General features: G+C 36.3%; 1 protein-coding gene across 1 annotated transcript; it reads left to right on the top strand.

Moving 5' to 3' along the window:
* On the top strand, positions 1–22,694 carry Ddx43 (DEAD-box helicase 43). Its single transcript, XM_026391360.2, has 16 exons — positions 1–250; positions 3,016–3,071; positions 7,595–7,721; positions 9,365–9,496; positions 11,389–11,470; positions 12,879–13,035; positions 13,265–13,383; positions 14,474–14,584; positions 15,416–15,557; positions 16,218–16,318; positions 18,062–18,149; positions 19,024–19,151; positions 19,347–19,456; positions 20,135–20,273; positions 21,843–21,930; positions 22,581–22,694. Exons 1-16 carry the CDS (start codon positions 1–3, stop codon positions 22,692–22,694), a joined length of 1,944 nt encoding a protein of 647 aa, XP_026247145.2.
* Positions 22,695–23,697: the final 1,003 nt, after the last annotated feature.

The following is a 23,697-nucleotide window of genomic DNA, read 5'->3' as shown; positions in this document are numbered from 1 at the left end:
ATGTCTAGGCAAGAAGCAGGAGCCAACGCTTCCTCTTGGGTCGTTGCTTCGCGGCGAAACTCGACTGCGCCCCGGGCTCCGGAGAGGAGGCCGGCGGAGGAGCTGAATCGACGAGGTCGGGGAAGTAGTAGGGGCGGCAGAGGTGGCGGCTGGAGAGACTCCTCTGGCCTCCCTGAAGCTGTGGCGGCTGGTCGCGGGGAACCGCCGCTCTGCTTTGGATTCAAGAACGACTTAGTCGGAGCGGTGATCGGTGAGAGCAAGAGAATGGATGTGGCGGGCAAGGGTAGGGAGAAATATGGGTGGGGCCCAGGCAAGGGTACCCCTCCGCAATTGCTCTTCTGCCTATCAGCTGCCATCTAATGAGATACAGATCTCTGCCTGGGATAATTTCTAAAACCTTGGGCTAGAAAAGTTTAATGCATGTTTTAGTATTTTATAGAAATGTTTTGGGGGAGCAACTCCCAGAAGACGTAGATTATTTTAGGGGAAAAGAGGGATGCTTAAAAGATCAGGCCTGAGCCTGGTGGCTCACGCCTGTAATCCTAGCGGCTCAGGAGGGTGAGATAGGAGGATCACAAGTTCAAAGCCAGCTTCAGCAAAAGCAAGGCACTAAGCAACTTAGTGAAACCCTGTCTCTAAATAAAATACATAGGATTGGGGATGTAGCTCAGTGGCCAAGTACTCCTGAGTTCAATCCTGGGTACCTAAGGAAAAAAAAAAAAATCAGGTCTGAGGACAGACAGCTTACTCCCAATCAATTCTCAACACTTAACAAGTAGGTGTTAAGTGAGGCCACTGTGCTACACTGCACTTGCTTTGTTGAATCTGTATCTAATATTGTGTGTGTGTGTGTGTGTGTGTGTGTGTGTGTGTATAGATGGATGCATGGATAGATAGATAACTGTGTGCTGGGATTGAACCCAGGATTCAATGAATGCTAAGCACACACTGTATCACTGAGCTGCATCCCTATCCAGATTTGATTTTTAACTGGTGTAAAAGTGTGACAAATTATTATTATTATTATTATTATTATTATCATTATTATTATTATTATTATTATTATCAGTGCTGGAGATATAATCCACTGCCTTATGAATGCTAAGCAAATGCTCTACTAATCCACAAACCCAGCCCCAACTTAATAAGTGTACAGTACTATATTAACAATAAGAATAAAGTCGCACCCCAGATCTCTGGAACTTGGTATCCCACATTCCCTTTCTTGGCAACCACCATTCTGTTCTGGTTGAGTTTGGTAACTTTAGATATATAAATATGTAAGAGTTATAAAGTAATTGTCTTTTAGTGATTGGCTTATTTTATTTAGTGTAACAATGTTCTCAAGCCTCAATGCACTTTGTAGCATATGACAGGATTTTCCTTTTAAGGCTGAGTGTGATACTCCATTTTATATATGTACCACATTATATTTATCCATTGCTGAGTACCTGGGGTTCTTGAGTATTATGAAAATACTTCTATAAACACAGGAGTGTAAATGTCCCACCCTCCTTTTTTTATGCCAGGGATGGAACTCAGGGTGCACATGACCACTAAGTTACATCCCCAACCCTATTTTGTATTTTATTTAGAGATAGGGTCTCAGAGTTGCTAAGTGCCTCACTTTTTGTTAAGGCTGGCTTTGAACTCTGTGGTTCTTCTACTTCAGCCTCCTGAGCCACTAGGATTACAAACATGAGCCACTGTGCACACAAATATCCTTTTGACATTCCCAGTTTCAGTTCTTTTGGATGTATACTCTGAAGTGGGAATGCTGGACTACGTCAGGATCCCACAAAACCCCCACTGGGGATTGAACTCAGGGTGTCACCTATGCTAAGCAATTTTTTTTACAGGGCCTCACTAAATTGCTAAGGCTGGCCTTGAACTTGTGATCCTTCTGCCTCAGCCTCCTGAGTCAATAGAATTGTAGGTATGCAGCACCATACCTAGCTTTTTTTTTTTTTAACTCCATACTGTTTTTCATAGTGGCTATAATATTTATTTTACAATCCCACCAAAAGTGCACAAGAAGTTCAATGTCCTTACAATATCACTAACACTTGTTATTTTTACTTTTTCATAATCACCATTCTAACAGATATAAGGTGATATATCTTGTGGTTTCAATTTCTGTCTCCATTTACCTGATTAGTGATATCAAGCATTTTATTCCTTCCTATTGGTCATTTTGGGAAGTGTCTACTCAACTCCATTATTTATTATTTTTATTTTTAATTTTTATTATATTTATTATTATTTATTCTTTGCTGGGCTAGGAATTGAACCCAGAAGCTTTACCACTGAGTTACATCCACAGCCCATTTTTTAAAATTTTATATTATTTTTTGTACCAGGGATCGAACTCAGGGGCACTCAACCACTGAGCAACATCCCCAGTCCTATTTTGTATTTTATTTAGAGATAGGGTCTCACTGAGTTGCTTTAGTGCCTCACCATTGCTGAGGCTGGCTTTGAACATGATACTCCTGTCTCAGCCTCACCAGCTGCTGGGATTATAGGCATGTGCCACTGTGCCCGGCCCTTTTTTTATTTTGAGAAAGGGTTTCACTAAGTTAGAATCTTGCTGAATTGTTGAGGCTGGCCTTGAATTTGCAGTCCCTCCTGCTTCAGTCTCTGTAGTTGCTGGGATTACAGGCATGCTCCACTTTGCCCAGCTACTGACCATTTTTTATCTAAATTTTTGTTGTGGTGGTGAATAGTTGTTTCAGTGTTGATCCATTAGTTTTTTTCATAGGTTGGAGTAGGGTTCTTAGACTGCACTGCTGAGAAAGAAGCCTCCTTCTACCACCCACAAAAATTTGTGATACTTGGAAAATTTGGAATAAAAACCTTCCCTCTTTCTAGACAGAAAGTGTTTACTGCACCCTAGGAACTTTCTTGGAAAAATTTGGGGAAGAGCTAGACAAGGTTCTTTGAGGAAAGTAGGTAAAATCACTTTTGATTTCAACTTGCAATCATATTCCTTCACTCTATTACTTTTAAAAACAGGTCGTGGAGGGTCAAAAATAAAAGAAATCCAAAATATGACAAATACAAGGATACAGGTAAGTCATCTATTTATTTTGTTTTTGTTTTCATAGTGGGGATTGAACCCAATAGTGTTTTTATCAGCAGTACATCTCCAGTTGTTGTTGTTGTTGTTTTAACATAGAACATGCTGTAATTTCATATAAAAAGAAAATAAGCAACTAAATACAATGGCTATTTTAATCAGCTTTTTGGTTTTTTTTTTTTTTTTGAGATAGGGTCTCACTAATTTGAGGGTATCACTAAATTGCTGAAAGTGGCCTCAAACTTGCCATCCTCCTGCCTCAACCTCCTGAGTCACAGGGATTATAGGCCTGCACCATCATGCCCAACTGTCATCTGTGTCCTTAAATCCTAAAAGCATAGTTCATTCCAAAGGGAAGACTTACCTCTGTTTCTGCTCAGTTATTAACATGCTGTCATAAGTTGCCAAAGTTCTTCATGATTGTCAAGATCATTATGATCATTTTACTTGAGCCATGTTCTGTTCCGTGTATAGGTTTTGAGACTTTCAGAGATATAGATTTTTTTTTTTTTTTGGTACTAGAGATTGAACCCAGGGGCACTTAACCACTGAGCCACATCCCTGGCCCTTTTTATATTTAGAGACAGGGTCTCACTGAGTTGCTTAGGGCCTCACTAAATTGCCAAGGATGGCTTTGAACTCATGATCCTCCTGCCTCAACCTTTTAGGCCACTGGGATTACAGGTATGCATCACCACACTTGGCTAGATCTTTTTTCTTTAAGGGGGAAAGATATATTTTGACTTCTTGTTTCAGAGGTTCCAGACTATAGTTGCTTGGTCCCAGTGCTATGGGCCTGAGGTGAGGCAGAACATCTTGGTGGGGCAGGTGTGGTGGAGCAAAGCTGCTCACCACCTGGCAGCCAGGAAGCAGAGGCAGAGGGTGAGCCAGAGGTATAAGTCTTTAGATTTAAATTTTTTTTAGTTGTAGATGGATACTTTATTTTATGTGCTGAGGATGGAACCCAGTGCCTCACACATGCAAGGCAGGCACTCTACCATTGAGCTATAGCCCCAGCTGCAAATATTTAGTTTTGATCTTCACTTAAGAATTATATCTGTGAGGGCTGAGGATGTGGCTCAAGCGGTAGTGCGCTCGCCTGGCATGCGTGTGGCCTGGGTTCGATCCTCAGCACCACATACAAACAAAGATGTTGTGTCCGCCGAAAACTAAAAAATAAATATTAAAAAATTCTGTCTCTCTCTCTCTCTCTCTCTCTCTCTTAAAAAAAAAAGAATTAACATTTTTTTTAAAAAAGAATTATATCTGAGATATTCATCATGTCCAAAATGACTCCCTGTCTCAACTCCTCCTCTCAAACCTTGGCTGCCTCCTGTGTTCACAATATTAGTACAAGAGAATGATATCATTTACTGAGTTCTGAAGCCATAAATCTGATTATCTTTTGTGGTTCTTCCTTCTTCACCATTGAGTCTTGTCTGTTCACTGTACTTCTCAAGGGGAAATGTCATTGTTAATATTCTCCCTTCACTGTACAGACTGCTTCCATTCTGATCCCCTCTAACAATTATCTAATGGAGTCTGAGCAGTTTTTCTAAAACACAAATTGTGGTCTGCTTACACCATGTACTTCTGCTATGATGTTTTGCCTCTCCTCAGACCCAAAGGAATGGAGCCAGCTAAATGTGCACTAAAACCTCTGAAAGCATGAGCCAAAATCTTTCTTCCTTATTAGTTGACATTCTCAGGCACTAATCATTTTTAACCTCAAATCTGAAAAACAGGCTGAAAAAGAGGCCTTGAAAATACAGAGAAGTGATCAAAGATGGGAGAATCCGAAAAATTCTGAATCAGGAGAATCAGAAAACTGCCTTTCCCCAGAGCCAGAACAACTAAAGATAAACAGACAGAAAAGTGAACATCACTTGCCGTTAACCAAGAGCAACTCTGCAAAAAGGCATGATAATAACTTTTGGCAATATTCTGCTTCACCAGATATAATCCACAAACAGGAAAAAAATCCTTTTAAAAACACTAAGAAGATTCAAAATAGGCATTGGAAGAAATCAGCATTTCTAACTGAAGTGAGCCAAAAGGACTATTATGCTGGGGCAAAGTTTAGTAATTCACCACCTCCTAGTATTCTTCCAAAGCCTCCTAATCACTGGCTTGAAAGAAGCACTTTTGAAAATTCCAACCAAAATAGGGAGCTTTTGGAAGCAAATTAAGGCTGCTAAAAATTCAAACTTATATTTGTATTGTATATGTATTATATGTATGTTGTACTTGAAAGGTACATTGTATTTTTGTTATGAAAGTATGTATTTTGACCTGCCAACGTGGTAGGTATTTTGTGTATACATACAGTGGAGAAATTTCAAGTTGTTCTAGGGCACATGAAAGACTGATTATTTGCATAAGGTACTGAGATTTTTTTCAAGAAACACCTCTCAAATCTCACAGTGAAGATTTAAATGTGCAGTTTACTAATGCAATACTGAAGTGTAAATCTGTGGCACAATCATTGTAAACATGGGTTTTGTCTGTTTCTTGAAATTTATTTCTGCCTTCTAATCTGTAATTACTGGAAAAATATTTTTAATATATATTTAAGTTATAGGTGAACACAATACCTTTATTTTTATGTGGTGCTAAGAATCCAACCCAGTGCGTCACACATGCTAGGCAAGTGCTGTACCACTAAGCCACAATCCCAGCTCCTATTCCCATTTTTGCCAAACTCAATTTCTTAATTTTGCTATATAAGCCATTATTCAAATTTAAAATGCTTCTAATTTTAATGCCAACAAATTGGTTGTAATCAATTGGTTTAAAGTAATAATAATTTTGGGCTAGAGTCGTTGGTTAAAGTGCTCACTTAGCATGCGTGAGATGCTTGTTTCGATCCTCAGCACCAAATAAAAATAAATTAAAGATTGTGTCCACTTATAGCTAAAAAATAAATTAAAAAAATAATTTCCCCCTCCAATTAAAACATTGTGTTCATGTTCCTTTCCTACATAAAATCTATCATGGCATCTTAGACTTTAAGTCCAGACTCCTCAGCATTGTCCAATGACCTGGTGTGTTTAACTTCCCTTACTGTCTTGAACACTATCCATTTCCAGATGCTCTCCTATGATTGGTATCTTCTTAAAACTAACTCCTACTCATTCAGGTTAGCTTAGTTATCACATTAGGGATGTCTAAGGCTTCCTGCTCCCTGCTCCCCATTCTATGAAGGTGTCCCTTTTCCATTGCAGCATCTATGACTGCCTATTTCGGTACTTACACAAAGTTGTTTCTGTAAACCCTACAGAGGATAAGCACTGATTCACCAGCCCAAGACAGCATTTAGTGTATAGTACTTTCTAGATAATTTTTCAGTGAGGTTATCTGCTGTTGGACACCTATAAAAGTGTTATAAATTCTATCCTAAATGTCATAACATCAGACTTTGAAAATTTACCTTCAGCTGGGAAGGGTGGCACATACTTGTAATCCCAGAGGCTCAGGAGGCTGAGGCAGTGGGAGTGGAAATTCAAGGCTAGCCTCAGCAACTTAGCGAGGCCCTAAGTAACTTGGTGAAACCCTGTCTGAAAAACAATGGGCTAAGGATTTGGCTCAGTGGTAAGGTGCCACTGGAGTCAATCCCTGGTAAGAAAAAGAAAATCTTGACCTCCATAACAGTATACATGTCTGAGTAGAGAACTGCATGAAATTAAAAATGCACATAAGTAACTTGGAAGTTCAATAAATTTTTATTTATTTTTCTAAGCTGGGACCAGTGGCATATGCCTGTAATCCCAAGGACTCAGGAGGATGAGGCAGGAGGTTCACAAGACTGAGGCCAGTATGGGCAACTTAGACCCTGTCTCAAAATAACAAAACCAAAAAAAAAAAAAAAGGGTCAGGGATGTAGTTTAGTGGTAGAGTGCCCCTGGGTTCAATGTCTAGTACCAATAAAATAATAAAGTAAACTTTTATCCACATAATATAGTGTAATCCACCTCAGCCCTATAATTCTATAAGATAAGCCTAACAAAACAGTCCCGTCTTATAAAAGAAAGAACTCAAAGTATTGTCACCTGTCAGATTGATGTTCTGATTTTCCCCCTAAAACTTGCTGAATTGTTTTGTTTTGGGCCATACTGGGGATGGAACCCAGTGGTCTTCTACCACCGAGCTATATCCCCAGGCCTCTGTATTTTTTATATTGAAATAGGGTCTCACTAAGTTTCTAACACTGCCTTGAATTTGAAATCCTCCTTCCTCAGCCTCCTGAGTTCCTGGAATTAGAGGGCAATGCTACCATACCCTGAATTAATTTTTCCAGCTGTCAGTTATTTATTTGTTTTTTTAATTTACAAATTATCTTGCTTCTCTCCATCCAATCAGGAGGTAAATCCAGAGTATATAACAAGCCTTCTCTTTAGAAATGTAGATATTGAACTATAGTAATGCTATGTACTATTATATTATTTGAAATTGAGTGGTTGTTTGGGATAGGTGTGAGGGGACTTCATTCTCATCTATTCTTCCTCCTATATTCAGATAATAAAAGGAAATCCTGAGGCAGAAGTCAAAATTTTTGGCAACAAGGCCATGCAAATAAAAGCAAAAGCAGTGATAGAAAATTTTGTTAAAAAACAAGAAAATAATAATTCTGAACGCAAAGTTGGTAAGTAATTTTTACCCACTGAAGCCCTTTAAAAATTTAAAAATTTCTTTGTTATAATCCATTATACTTGATTCCTTTCTTGAGACACAGGTTTAGATTTTCTTAAATCTAGTAATTTTCTTTTCTACAGAAGCCCAGATTACTTTCATTCCTCAAATTGAAACTGTAGTTTAGTTTTACTTCCAAGCTACATGTAATAGAAAATAACCCTTTAATACACCTTCTTCAACATTAATGGTGAGGATTTGTCTTGGGCTCTGACTCTGGTCTCTTCCCTAGATCAAGGAAGACTTTGAAAACTGCTTAGTATTTGAAATATTAAAATTTGATATCTATCTAGAGAAAAGGCCATTATTGAACCATACATAGATGTGAGACAAAAGTAAAACAGAAACTTGGGTTCTGATGGCCACATTTCCCCTCCTTAGTGTTTCTTGGAAAGGAACTTCACCTCCAAGGTGACACGATTTTTATCTGTCAAGCTGGGATAATGTCTACTTTACTGGAATATTATAAAGATTAGATAATGGGCTGGGGATATGGCTCAAGTGGTAGTGTGCTCACCTGGCATGCGCCGGGCGCTGGATTCGATCCTCGGCACCACATACAAATAAAATAAAGATGTTGTGTCCACCGAAAACTAAAAATAAATAAATAAATATTTAAAAATTCTCTCTCTCCGGCTGGGTATGTGCGCTCGCCTGGCATGTGTGCGGCCCAGGTTCAGTCCTCAGCACCACATACAAACAAAGATGTTGTGTCCACCAAACACTGAAAAAAATAAATATTAAAAAATTCTCTTTCTAAAAAAAAAAAAAGAGGGAGAAGAGATTTCAGAATTAAATTAAAAAAAAAATTCTCTCTCTCTCTTTAAAAAAATTAGATAATGGGGCTGGAGATGTGGCTCAGCGGTAGTGCACTCGCCTGGCATGCGTGCGGCCCGGGTTCGATCCTCAGCACCACATACCAACAAAGATGTTGTGTCTGCCGAGAACTAAAAAATAAATGTTAAAAATTCTCTCTCTCTATCTCTCTCTCTCTCCTCTCTCACTCTCTCTTTAAAAAAAAAAAAAAAGAATCTATGACTCTAAAAAAAAAAATTAGATAATGACATGACAGTATTTTAGCACACACTAGACTCTTCATAATATTTTCTTTTATAAGTAAATTTTTTCATAAGTTAATAAATAACAAAACCCATGCAGCTAGATCATCATGGTACTATAGTATGATCCTCCCCACCTCATCTTTTTGTGGTGTTGGGGATCTCCTTGCACATGTCAATTTACAAACATAAATTTTATATTTCAAGAATTGGTTTTTGTTTTCAATTTTTTGTGTGTTTTATTTTGTGGCACTGGGGATTAGAATTCAAGGTTTGGTACTTGCTAGGCAAGCAGTTTACCACTGAGCTACATGCCTAGCCATTTTTTTAAAATATTTTGACACAGAGTTTTACTAAGTTACCCAGGCCAGTCTTGAACTTGATGCTCCTGTCTCAGCCTCCCGAGTACCTGGGATTACAGGTGTGCACTAACACACTCACTTCCAGTTCTTAAATATAGTATAGAAAAATAGCTTTGAGGATTTTGTGCAGACAGAATTTATTACAAAACTAATTTGGCAAAAAATATTTTTAAAAGACATTGTCGCATTCCAACCTTCTGCTGGAAGAAATGCAAGCACAAATGACAGTGTTACAGAAGATCAGCCATTGATAGACTGGGATCAAATTCGAGAGGATGCTGTGAAATGGGAAAAAAAAAAGTGGGCAGGTCAGTGCTATGTCCTAAGATTTACGTATGTTATTGATTATACTAGTTCTTTTCTGTAAGATATCTGCCATATTTTTAGCAATGAAATCCAAATGAAAAATGGAAAATTTGTCATTGATCTAAATCATAATTATTTTTTTTCATTTATTGATTCTTTTTTAAATTTGTTTTAATTAGTTACACATGACAGTACAAGATCTTGACATATTGTACATTTGAGTCAGATGGGATATAATTTCTCATTTTTCTGAGTGTACAGGTTGCAGAATCACATTGGTCATGCAGTCATGTATATACCCATAGCAATAATAATGTCTATTTTATTCTACTATCCTTCCATTCCCCTCTTCCCCTCCCCTTCCCTCCCATCACTTCTCTCTACCCAATCTAATGTGACCCACTTCTTTTTTTTTCCCTGACATCATCATCATACCTGTATTCTGTATAACAAAGGGGGTCTCCTTTCCCCTTCCATGCAATTCCCATTCTCCCTCCCTTTCCCTCCAACCTCTCTTCCCTATCTAGAGGTAATTTTCTTCTCATGCTCTTCCTCCCTACCCCATTTTGAGTCACCTCCCTTATATCAGAGAAGACATTTGGCATTTGTTTTTTTTGGGATTGGTTAACTTCACTTAGCATAATCTGCTCTAATGCCATCCATTTCCCTGCAAATGCCATAATATTGTTATTTTTTAGTGCTGAGTAATATTCCATTGTAGTCATAATTATTTCTATAATTCTATTTTATAAATGGAAAACTGAATATTAAGCTTATGGATTATTTGAGGTAACTCACTGTAAAAAGTTTAAGAAAAAGGAAGAAAATCAGCCCCAAGAATTAAGTGTGAAGTGACTAAACATGTCAACCATAAATTGTTGTGGTGGTTGATGAAAAATTTATTTTGGAATTACCTAGCTAACAATAGTGAGAAAAAGGGAAAACCATTAAATCATAAAAAGCATAACTTATTGAGACGGGGTTTTTTGGATTTTTTGACCAGGCTGGTCTCCAACTGTGATCCGCCTGCCTCAGCTTCCTGGGTTCACTGGGATTATAGGCATGCACCACCCCATCATGAATTTTTCAATTTATTTATTTATTTATTTATTTGGGGATTGAACCCAGGGGTGCTTTAACACTGAGCTAAGTCCTCAGCTATTTTTATTTTTTATAAATTGCTGAGGCTGGCCACGAACTTGTGACACTGCCTCACTCACCCTCCTAAATCATTGGGGATTATAGGCAAGTGCCATGCACTTGGCCATTTTTGAATTTTAAATGAAATTCCACACGTGGTATATTAAATCTGGGTATGTTTTAGATAGTAATCTGGGCAATTAGAGTGAGGCAGAAATACTGCATCTTTTATATTAAATTAAAAAGTAATGCACTGGAATAGAATGATCAAATTATAAGTGACTAACATCATTGTTGGTCAGCACATTTGCATGTTAAGTTTCCAGAGCTACCTTGACATTGTGAGATTTGCTATGGGAAGTCAGAGGAAGGATTTAAGTTCGGAAGAGGTCTCAGGCATATAAGATATATTGCTCAGAGCAGACGAATGAAAATTTTTAATTTCCTAAAAAAATAATGGTATGAAATGTTAACTATGTTTGAGGACAAACCATCATAAACTGGTTTTCTGTCTTGTAAAGCATGCTTTACTTTATTTGAAACTTCAGTGATAAAAGTCTCTTTCTTGGATGAAAACCAAAAGGAAATCGCCTAGTGTGGCAACTCTTGGTTGTAAAGTATAGAACTGTCTAAAATTATCTAAACACATGGTGAACTTAATACATATTTTAATTTGTTTTTGTGGCTTTGAGTAAATGTTAATGAAATGTAAAACCTTATTACCAAAGTTTGGATTTTCACCTTTATATCCCAGATTTACCTCCAATTAAGAAAAACTTTTACGTTGAATCACCATCAACTAGTTCTATGACAGAAGTGCAAGTAGACAACTGGAGGTATGTAGTTTATTGTTAATTTAAGTATGCTTTTGTATAATTATGTTATTAGTATTAACTCTTTAGGCAAAGATTGAAATGATTGCATATGAAGCCTATGCTTGCTTTCCATATTTATGTTCAAATGAAAATAGACTGTCCATATTTATTCAGATGAAAACTTGGTTGCATCCTACATATTAGAAGACTGGTATCCAATAATGATGGAAAATGGTTTTTGTGTCTAGAGTAGACATATCTCTATTGAACAATAAAATGTGACTAATATAAGCTGAGGAACTGAATACAGTCTTGCTGCTAACAATGGATCAGTCACCAATGGACTACATATATGAAGGGTGGTCCCATATGGTTATAAGATTATAATGGACCTAACCAGGTGTAGTGGTATACACTGACTCAAGACTGAGGAAGGAGACAGGGTATTTAGGGCTAAAATGCTGAGGCTGGCCTTAAACTTGTGATTCTCCTGTCTCTTTTTAGACAGGATCTTGCAAAATTGCTTAGGGCCTCACTAAGTTACTGAGGCTGACCTTAAGTTTAAGATCTCCAGTCTCAGCTTCCTTAGTCACTGGAATTCCAGGCATGAGCCACTGCACCTGGAAAATAGCAACTTCTAAAAAAATTGTTATATAAAAATACATCTGAGCCTAGCATGTGTATGCTCACAATCCTAACTACTGGTGAGGCTGAGGCAGAAGGATCACAAATTGGAGGCCAGTCTGGGCAACTTAGTAAAACTATAAAATGCAAAGAGCTAGGACTATAGATCAATACCCACCATGTGGGATGCCCTGTGTCCAATTCCTAGTACTGCAAATAAATAATTTTTAAAAATCTGTTATAAAACTAAGAATGGTATAGCAGGAGTGTGGAGGTATGCGGCTCACTTTGGGACAAATGACAAATTTTAGGATCATCTGTTAAATTAAGAAAATATGGGGGGCTGGGGATGTGGCTCAAGCGGTAGCGCACTCGCCTGGCATGCATGCAGCCCGGGTTGGATTCTCAGCACCACATACAAATAAAGATGTTGTGTCCGCTGAAAACTAAAAAATAAATATGAAAAAAAAGAAAATATGGAACATCACAGTCCCTCAAATGTTTGCCCATTCTGGTTTTGAATTATGAAACATGATTTTCAGGTTCTATTTATAATTTTGCACATGAAATTTATGGGTCCACTCATAATAGTGATTATCGCCTTTCTTCTGAAACTATCCTCAGATAGGAGGAAGATGGGCTTCTGTTTCTATTTCTTAGTATATTTCACTCTAAATTTTACAGTAGTCTGATTTTAATCATTTACAGTTGAATTTCAAAGTAAAACTTTTTTTTGAAATTTCTTTCTTATGAGTAAAGTGACCTAAGCCACTAATCCTCATTTGTTTTTATTTTTCCTGTAAAGGAAGGAAAATTTTAATATAACATGTGATGACTTGAAAGATGGTGCGAAGCGCCCTATCCCCAATCCTACCTGTAAATTTGAAGATGCCTTTCAATGTTACCCTGAAGTTATGGAAAACATTAAAAGGGCAGGTTTCCAGAAGCCAACTCCAATTCAAGTATGCTTTCCTTAATTCTAGTGTTTCACTGAATGTTTTACCTAAGCAATATTGGATATATATTAAATCACCATAGAACAATTATCTCTTATGAACATTCTAGTTCTTCCTACCACTACCACCAATGCCTTGCATTCAAAATTGTTAAATGAAGTGTGGAGCTGGGAGGAAGACAGAAAGACATAACAAGAAGAGATATGCTCTTTTAGTGTTTATTATTCTTTTTCAGTCACAGGCATGGCCAATAATTCTACAAGGAATAGATCTTATTGGAGTTGCACAAACAGGAACAGGGAAGACACTATCATATTTAATGCCTGGATTTATTCATCTGGATTCTCAACCAGTGTAAGAAATCTTTTGGCTGCCTTCTTTAATAGTTTCATAGCTATAGACACCAAATATGTAATGAAGATTTCTTTATCTAGGTACATTAATCAAAAAGGAATGCCTTGTCTCCAGCAAGTACATGCTTATACAGTGCTGATGAAAGTATAAATTGGCAAATATTTTTAGGAAGCAATAGGTAGTGCAACAAAAGCCTTAATAGAGGAACACTGATTCAAATTATTTTAATTATCATGTTCAATCCAGTTCTCTTTTCAATGAGAACATATTTCACATTTTAAATGAATGTTAATGAAAAGGCCATATTAAATGAAAATGTTGGTTATTTGGGACTGGGTTTTTTCTTTTGTTATTTATGTTTTGTGAGGAGGACAATTTATTCCAGGCCAGGTCTAAAATTGCATGCTGTACCATTCCCTATTATAATCCACACCAACAAGAGAATGTGCCTTAACACCAGCTCTGCTGGAAGCTGGCAAATGTCTGCTATTTGGTTCCTATGAGTTCATTCAGTCTTCTCCATTGGTACACTTAGCAAGGCTCTCCACCTTCATAGTACAAGACCCCTTAAACATAAATTCATTTTGTATAGAGAAGAGAAAAGACTGGTATATTGATTGTTCCTCATTTAAACCATGACTTAAACCCTGTCAGGATTTAACTATGTTATTTGGATTTTTTATTTGTATGACTTCTTATATTTCCCCAATTTATGGTTAATATTGCTTTTGTAATCAGAAAGAATTTACAAAAACTTGTCATACCATTAGCTATTTTATCTGGTATGTAACAAATAGTAAGCCAAAGTCTATTGAAGGACACTGTAATATCTTTTTTAAAAACTTCTTTAGTTGTAGATGAACCCAATACCTTTATTTGATTTATTTATTCTCATGTAGTGCTGAGGATTGAATCCAGTGCTTCACACATGCTAGGCAAACACTCTACCACTGAGTCATAACCCTAGCCCTTGTAATGATATCTTACAAGGTACAAATGTCTCTCTACATACATACATCTTTGACACTCATTGCTATAAATTTCTGAACTATCTGCATCTGAGATAGGCAATCTGTTTTTCTTTCCAAAGAGATAGATTGAAAAGGAATGGACCTGGAATGTTAGTCCTTACACCAACCAGGGAACTGGCTCTTCAGGTTGAAGCTGAATGTTCTAAATATTCATATAAAGGTCTTAGGAGGTAAGTAATTTCTTTGGTCAGTTCTGTGCCAGTATAGTATTTATCTATTTGTAGTACTGGGAACCTAACCAAGGTTTTTCATATAATAGGGAATACTTACCAGTGGGCTATTTCCCCAGGCCCATGAACTGTATGTTAGTGGGGTACCATTATAAAATTTCAATGCATGAATACATTGTATAACATTTAAATCAGAGCAGACATCTTTTCTCAAATATTAATTCATTCATTTATACATTTATTTATACTAAGGATTGAACAGGGGCACTTTACCCCAAGGCTAAATTACAAGCACCACCCCTACTTTTTAAAAAATCTATTTAATTGTAGATGGACACAATACCTGTATTTTATTTATTATGTGGTGCTAAGGATCGAATCCAGTACTTCACACATGCTAGGTGAGTGCTCTACCCTTGAGCCACAACCCAGCCCACAGCCCTTTTTTATTTTAAGACAGGGTCTTACTAAGTTGCAGGCTCTGGTCTGGAACTTGCTATACTCCTGCCTCAGCCTCCTGTGTCACTCATATTAATGATTTATACATTAGTAAAGTGTATATTTATGCATCTTCTTGCTTTTCACCTATTTAGAAGGTGAAGAGCTTAACAAGGATCCTGCATCTATTCATTGATCCAATCAATAACAACTGTGTTGTATGATTAAGTTATGATACATGGTTCTTTAATTTTTACCACTATGAATCGGTGGTTGTGGATAGTTCTTAGTCATCTGACACTTCATCTTATCTATATCCAGAATGCATAGATTAATTGGGATTTTCAGTTATGATGGGATATCTAACCATGAACCTCTGAAATTTTTTTTAAGTGTTTGTGTATATGGTGGTGGAGATAGAGATGGACAAATACAAGATGTTTCAAAAGGTGTAGACATCATTATTGCAACTCCCGGAAGACTGAATGATCTGCAAATGAATAACTTTGTGAACTTGAGAAGTGTAACATACTTGGTAATCATGTAGACGTTGGGAATGTTGGGGAGGAAAACGACTCCTTTTTAAAATATTTTTAGGATGGCTTATATAATGGTTTTAGATTCTAAGAATATTTCCCCATTTCTTTAAGTATATTGAAATAAGGATTGAAAATGTAATTAATTACAAAGGAATTATTAAAATCTACTTGGTTGGTTTAGATATTTATTCTCATTAAACAGATTTAGAAGATACTGGAAAGGCAACTAAAACAAATCTTTTTAGTGTGTGTATGTGCAGGGGATTGAACCCAGGACCTTGTGCTTGCAAGGCAGGCATTCTACCAGCCCACAAATCTGTTCTTATGACTTCAAATGGCTTAATTATTTTTATCTCTAGAGAAATGAGGGATTTTTTTATTTTGTTTTTTTTTTTGGGGGGGGCGGTGGGCTAGGGATTGAATCCAGGGTGTTTTTTTGTTTTGTTTTGTTTTTTGAGACAAGGTCTCAGTTACTGATTATCTTGCTAAGTTGCTGAAACTGGCATGGAAGTGACAATATTGTTGCAGCCTCCCAAGTTGCTAGGAATACAGGCATGTGCCACCATGCCCAGCAAAATGGTTATTATATTTGTAAAGAAAGCATACATATTAGCTAACTCTCATCTAATCAGCCACATTCTTAATTGTGAATTCAGGTTTTAGATGAAGCAGACAAGATGCTGGACATGGGATTTGAACCCCAGATAATGAAGATTTTGTTAGATGTACGCCCTGACAGACAGACTATTATGACAAGGTAGGTATGCTTAATTTGTGTAAAATAAAAGTCTGTAGATTAGAAACTCACCTTAGTTGATTCTCCAGAATATTTTAGAGCATCAGTAGAAATTATTTTGAGATCCTTTGGTGAAAGAAGATATCATCACTTAGTTTAGCAACTCAGTGTAAGCATAAAGATGACTGCTTCACTCCTGACTACTCCTAAATTACAGATAGGGGCTTATGGTCTTTTTGTTTTTGTTTGTTTTGTGGTGCTGAGAATTGAACCCAGGGTCTTGTAAACATTTAATTCTCATGGAAAGAGCTACATTGACTAGTGCATCACTTGTCCTTAGACACTCTACATTTATGTAATAGTTTCTATTGATTCTATATATTTTGTCTTTATTTGCATTAAGGATCGTGTAAAATTGAGGAAATACACTAAATCTCACTGTTTTCTATAATCTTGCCATTTTAAGAAAAGTGAAATTCAATTTCATTGTAATTACTCTAAAAGTACAAAATGTGGTCACTTTCATTTTATATATGGTTGAAGAAACATTGAAATTTATATCCTTTGACCACTGTACTTAATGATGTGTTTTTTGTTGTTGTTGTTGTTGTTTTTGGTATTGGTGATTGAATCCAGAGGTGTTTAACCAATAAGCCACATCTCCAGTCCTTTAAATATTATCAACTATCAAGTTGTTCATATTTACTTGTATTTCCTTATCAACCCTGTTTAGATCACAATCTAACACAAGTCTACATATGTATGTATATGGAAGTCTAGTATTCTCTTTTTATAAAGTTAAAATGATCACTGAATTCAAACATTGCTAGCCCAGCCCACATTAAAAAGGTTTGGATATTATATATACATATATACTTTGGGGGGGGGATACTGGGGATTGAACTCAGGGGCACTCAACCACTAAGCCTTATCCTCAGCCCTATTTTGTATTTTATTTAGAGACAGTGTCTCACTGAGTTGGTGAGGCTGGCAATCCTCCTGTATCAGCCTCCCAAATTTCTGGGTTTATAAGCATATGCCACCATGTCTGGAAAAATATTTGTATGTGATATCAACAAAAGCCTGACATTGTATGAAAATTACTAGTTTATGTGTGTTGGTTAATGCTAATTCCTTTTTTGTTCCTTCTGGTACTGAGGATTGAATGGGGTTTCATGCATGCCAGGCAAGCTTTCTACCACTGAACTATATACTCAATCTTTTTTTTCTTTATTTTAAGACAAGGTCTCATTAGGTTGACAAGGCTATCCTTGAACTCTGGATCCTCTTACCTCAGCTTCATTAGTAACTGGCATTACAGGCATGTAATTACCATGCCAACCTATAAAAACCTTTTTTTTTAAAACTGGTAATTGAAGCTAGAGATGCTTTACCACTGAGCCACACCACTACCTTTTTTTTTTTTTTTTGAGACAGTCTCATGAAGTTGCTTAGGGTCTAAGTTGCTAAGGCTGGCTTTGAACTTGTGATCCTCCTTTCTTAGCCTCCCAAGCTGTTGAGATTACAGGCATGTGCCACCATACTCAGCTTGTAAAAAATTTTTAGTTGAACCTATATAAGTTTCTAGTAGTTTTACTATAGCTCAGTAATTCATTGTCAATTCTGTAACATCTGCCTTATTGAAAAATAGGAAATAGTAAACTTTTCTTTCACCAGTAACTTGGTTCATATTAAGCTTAATAAATTGTAATTTTAAAATGTATTTATAGTAAATGTTTAATGTTGATGTGTCTTTATTTTCAGTGCTACTTGGCCATATGCTGTCCGTCGACTTGCACAGTCTTATTTGAAAGAACCAATGATCGTCTATGTTGGTACTTTAGATCTCGTTGTAAGTTTGTTTTTTATTACTAATATATTGATATGTTTATTAAGACTTTTCATATGACATTTAAAACACATAGCTAAATGGCTAGTGATATTTCTGTGAACAAGAATGGACAAGGCCCTGAGTTCAATCCCTAATAGCAAAAAGTCCAAAACAAAAGCAAACCATAAAAAATAGCTGATTTTGGCATATCTGCTCTGCCCACTCAATTTCAGAACTGATCCCAGTTGCACATAATCTTACCCATATATCCATATACTTCAGTGTATATGTCTAAGATTCATTTTATTATAACTACAGTACCTAGTATGTGCAAGGCATTCCAAAAAAGGAAAGTGAGTCTTTCCTAGCTCTGTATTTCATTATAGATTTGCAGATGGTGATCAAATACTTTTATAAACCATTAACCATTCAGGAAAGGCTCTATAACTGCTGGATTTCACCACCCTTCATTAAATGCTTAGTAAAATATTATCTATGTAAACAAATATTTTCATTATGGGTTGAATAGTACCAGTAATATTTTTAATTTTTTTATTAAATGGTCAAAATCAAAATACTCACTGAATTGTGAATCCTCGATTGTAATGTGACCACCCCTCATTCTAAGTGGTACCCAGAATTCAGGATGATATTTTTCAAAAGCTTGACATTCATTCAGTTATTTTCCTAAAGGGGTAATCATTGCTTTTAGCATTCTCTGAACACTATTAAAGTGTTGTCAACTTGAATAAGTAAGTGAAAGGGTGAACTAAGCGGGAACAGATAATTTTACTAGGATCTTTGCTTTTTGTTGGCAAAAACTTTAACCAACATTGCATTTTGAACTAATGATGTCTCCTTCACACATATGTGCTATGATCTTTGAATCTTTTAGGCTGTAAATACAGTGAAGCAAAATATAATCATCACAACAGAGGAAGAGAAGCGAACTCATATTCAAACTTTTCTTGAGAGTATGTCACCTAAAGATAAAGTCATTGTGTTTGTCAGCAGGAAAGCAGTGTAAGTATTTTCTCATGCTTGCATTAAAACCAAACAAATTGATTTGCTTAAGATATTTCTGTTTGTATATTTTCAAATAGGGGCAACCTGTCCTTTACATTATTATTCAATGTTTTGCTAATAGAAGGAAAGCTAATGAGTTGATGGTGTCATGAGAATAAGCACTTAAGATCACTGCCCTATCTTTTCTTTCAGTGCTGATCATTTATCAAGTGACCTAATTCTCAGACACATATCAGTAGAGTCTCTTCATGGCAACAGGGAACAGAGTGATCGTGAGAAAGCATTAGAGAACTTTAAAACAGGTACATATATAACTGTTTTCTGTTACAGTTTAAAATAAACCCAATTCCTGGACTTGGCTGAATGACAGCGTCTTTTCATGGAACTCATTTGTAAGTTCGTATATCCTCAGCATACACTGCTCCAAAATATACTATTACTAGAGCTCTAAATATTAATTTGCTTCTTACAACTAAGTGGCCAAGCCCCAAAAAGGCTAATACTTAAACCTGTGTATCAGTGTATTACTTTGTGATGGGAGCTGTGTCGCAATTTACCTAAAGGCATATATCTTTTTGATATTGGCCAGATAGTGGAGTGACCACTGGCTCAAGTATGTTATCTATTGTGTTGTAATTTACCATCATTTAAAGAAATTCAGTTACCATTTTCAATGAGCTTTTTAATGAAAGTTAATAATAGTTCACCTGATTAAGAATTAATGGGAGGGCTGGGTCTAGTGGCCCATGCTTATAACCCCAGATACTAGGAAGACAGACATCATGATCCCAACTGAAGACCAGCTTGGGCAACCTAGTAAGACCCCATCTCAAAATAAAAAAATACAGGGCTGAGATGTAGTTCAGAACACCTGGGTTCAATTCCCAGTGCCAAGAATAATAAAGGAAAAGGCACTTTTCATTTGTCTTGGATTGGTTTATATCAGAATGATTTGATATTTATTTGGGTTCACTCTTTAGGTAAAGTGAGAATATTGATCGCTACTGATTTGGCATCTAGAGGTCTTGATGTACATGATATCACACATGTATATAATTATGATTTTCCACGGAATATTGAAGAATATGTACACAGAGTAGGGAGAACTGGAAGAGCAGGGTAAGTAAGCATAATCTACCCTTGAAAAGGTCAATTCTGGATTCTCATCACAGACTATTCCTCCCCAGAAAACCATACTTTTCTCTTCCTTATAAATTCTGTTCCTCCCCACAATCTGCTTGGCTTCTTCACCTCTATTCATTTGACCTATGCAGATTCAATTATACCATGTCACTACTAGGTTCATGTAATTGTTTCTGATACTTTGGTTTTATGTCTATAATGTCACAATACTGAGCTATAACAAGTGATTACTTCATTTACCAATTATTCCAATTGAATCAGTGTGGTGGTTCACATCTGTAATCCCAACAACTCAGGAGGCTGAAGCAGGAGGATTGTAAGTTCAAAGCCAGCCTCAACAATTCAGCAAGGCACTAAGCTCCCGTACCTCAAAAATAATGACTAGGGATATAGCTCATGGTAAAGCACTCCTGGATTCCATTCCAGTACCAAAAAAAAAAAAAAAAAAAGGTGCTCAAATTGGTAATGGTATGAGAGAGGATTGTTTTTTCCCTACTGTTATACCCTCTTGTGCAATTTGAACAACTATAGATTACAGTCATTTCTTATCATTCTCTAAAACAATAAAGTAAGCCTGGTGTAGTATGGATTAAGCCAGGTGCAATGGCACACATCTGTAATCACAGTGACTCCACAGGCTAAGGGAGGATTGATTTCAAATTTGAAGCAATCTAGCAAGATCATGTCTCAAAAATGACCAGGGATATAGCTCAACAGTAGATCACCCCTGAACTTAATCCTGTGTAACACCAAATAAAAATATTTAAATTGGAAAATATTACAATAACTAATTGTAGCTCAAAAAAATTTTTTTCAGTACTGGGGATTTAGCCTAGGGTCTCACACATACTAGCCAGGTGCTCTACCACAGACTACCACATCCCCTGCTATATTAGTACAGCATTTGTATTGTATTAGGTAATATCTAGAATATTTCAGAAAAATTTATGTACTGAATATGTTTTTCTTTAACCAATGGAGTATAATAGCTATTCATGTGATTTACATTGTATTAGGTAATGTAAGTATTCTAGGGATGATTTTAAAGTATACAGGATAATGTAAATGATATGCAAATGCTATGGTATTTTATATAAGGGACTTTATTATCGTCAGATTATGGTATCCTCAGAAGTTCCTTGAGCCATCTCCTTTGAATACTGAAAGAATGACTGTTTTTAAGTTCTAAAATGCTATTTGCATAACCCTATTTGCATAACATATTTTAACACAAAATATATATTTGGTCTTTGAGCAAAAAAAGTTGTTGTACCTATTTTTACATTACTTTCTTTTTTTTTTTCTTTTTTTTTTTTTAGATTCTTTTTTTTTTTAATATTTATTTTTTAGTTTTCGGCGGACACAACATCTTTGTATGTGGTGCTGAGGATCGAACCCAGGCCGCACGCATGCCAGGCGAGCGCGCTACCGCTTGAGCCACATTCGCAGCCCTTATTTTTACATTACTTTCTATGTTAACTAAATAATGAATACATACTATAAAAGAAATTACATGAGGTTTTTTTTTTTTCCTTCCCATTAAAGGAGAACGGGCATGTCAATTACTCTTATCACTAGAAATGATTGGAGGGTTGCCACTGAATTGATTAATATTCTGGAAAGAGCAAATCAGGTGAGAATATGCAAATCATTAGAAATCTATACCTTTGTGTTTCAGTCATTATGCCCGACATTGGATCACACAGTTAGGGATAAACAGTTAAAAACCAGTTTTTATAACATGAGGGCTTGTAAAATGGCAAAGAATAGGAGCTATGGGAAATATAATTGGAATCTACGCTAATGTTAATGAGCAATGAAAACCCTGCTGAGGAAGCAACCAGCTGGTGGAGGTGGGAGTTGTACAAGATGGGGTGAGTGTTCCAGGAGTGGAAACAATTAGGAGTAGAGGTAAGGCAACGTGTAGGAAGTGGTACCCCAAAAAGGAGTATTAGGACATTGGGAATAAGTTGCAGGACTATTCAAGCAGGGGAATAGCATAATGATGGGTATATATATATATTTTTTTATTGTTGGTCGTTCAAAACATTACATAGTTCTTAATATAACATATTTCACAGTTTGATTCAAGTGGGTTATGAACTCCCAATTTTACCCCGTATACATGATGGGTATATTTTAAATCTGTCTAGTTTAGGGGTTAATAGGCAAACATTTCTTTTTGGAAGATGTCATTTAATTTGTAGATTCTTGAAATGATTTGGAGGCATGTTAATATATTAAAAGAACTCAGAATCCTAATCACACTTTTAATAATTTCAGAGTATTCCAGAGGAGCTTGTCTTAATGGCCGAGAGATACAAGGCAAATAAACTGAAAAGAGAAATGGAAAAAAAAATGGGAAGACCTCAAGGAAAGCCCCAAAAGTTTTATTAATGACTAAATGCTGAAAAGTGGTACTTACCTGCCAGAGGTAAAAATTATGTAACAGACTTTCAAACTCCTGCCTTTTAAAACTAGATTTTGTTAGTATATTTATCAAAATCAGCATTATTTCCAAGAGCCTCGAATTATTAGGTGTTATTCTTTCACCTATTAGCAAAAGTCTAGTTAATCTATCTACAGTACCTAATTAAATGTAGAGTTGGGGCACATGCCTGTTATCCTAGAGACTCCTTAGGTTGAGGCAGGAAGATCAAAAGTTCAAGGCCAGCCTGGAAAACAGCAAGACTTGTCAATAAAATAAAAAGGGCTGGGATGTAGCTCAGTGGTAGAATGTTTGCTTAGCATGTGCAAGGTCCTGAGTTCAATATTTTATGTAAATAAATATATATATTTACTAATTCAATCTTGACAATAAACTAGTTGTTCAGAAAAGTCATTGAGTGTAAAAGATCTGGAGACAGAACCACCTTTGAGATGTATAAATACATACCTTTTTTTATCAAAGAATTTAACCTTTATTGTTTTTATGTGGTGCTGAGGATCAAATCCAGTGCCTCACCTATGTTTGTTCTGCCACTAATCTACAACCCCAGCCCACATATACCTTTTGATCTAGTAATACTTCTAGGAAAGTATTCTGTTTGTGTGTGTGTGTGTATGTGTGTGTGTGTGTGTGTGCACGTGCGCACATACATGCATGTTTAAAAAATTCATAAAATATTTGTAATTGCAAAATCTAATATGTCCTCTAAGGGATTAGATGAATAAGTAATGGTAGATCAAATGCTACACAGCACCACGTTTACTCTCCAGCTGTTCAAAAATACGTGAACCATCCTTAGATGTCTGGTGTTCAAAGCAAAATTTTTCCCTAGGACAATGAACTAAGTTAACACAAGACACCCTTCTTTATTTCAGATTCAATAGAAATATTGGATATATTTTAATACTTTAAAAACTCAAAAGAAGTTAGAACTGACAACAGTTGTTGACA

Source organism: Urocitellus parryii, chromosome 8 (genome assembly GCF_045843805.1).
Source record: "Urocitellus parryii isolate mUroPar1 chromosome 8, mUroPar1.hap1, whole genome shotgun sequence".
In the NCBI taxonomy this organism is placed as follows: domain Eukaryota; kingdom Metazoa; phylum Chordata; class Mammalia; order Rodentia; family Sciuridae; genus Urocitellus; species Urocitellus parryii.
The sequence above is the reverse complement of the archived record's forward strand: the minus strand, read 5'-3'. Positions and strand labels throughout refer to the sequence as shown.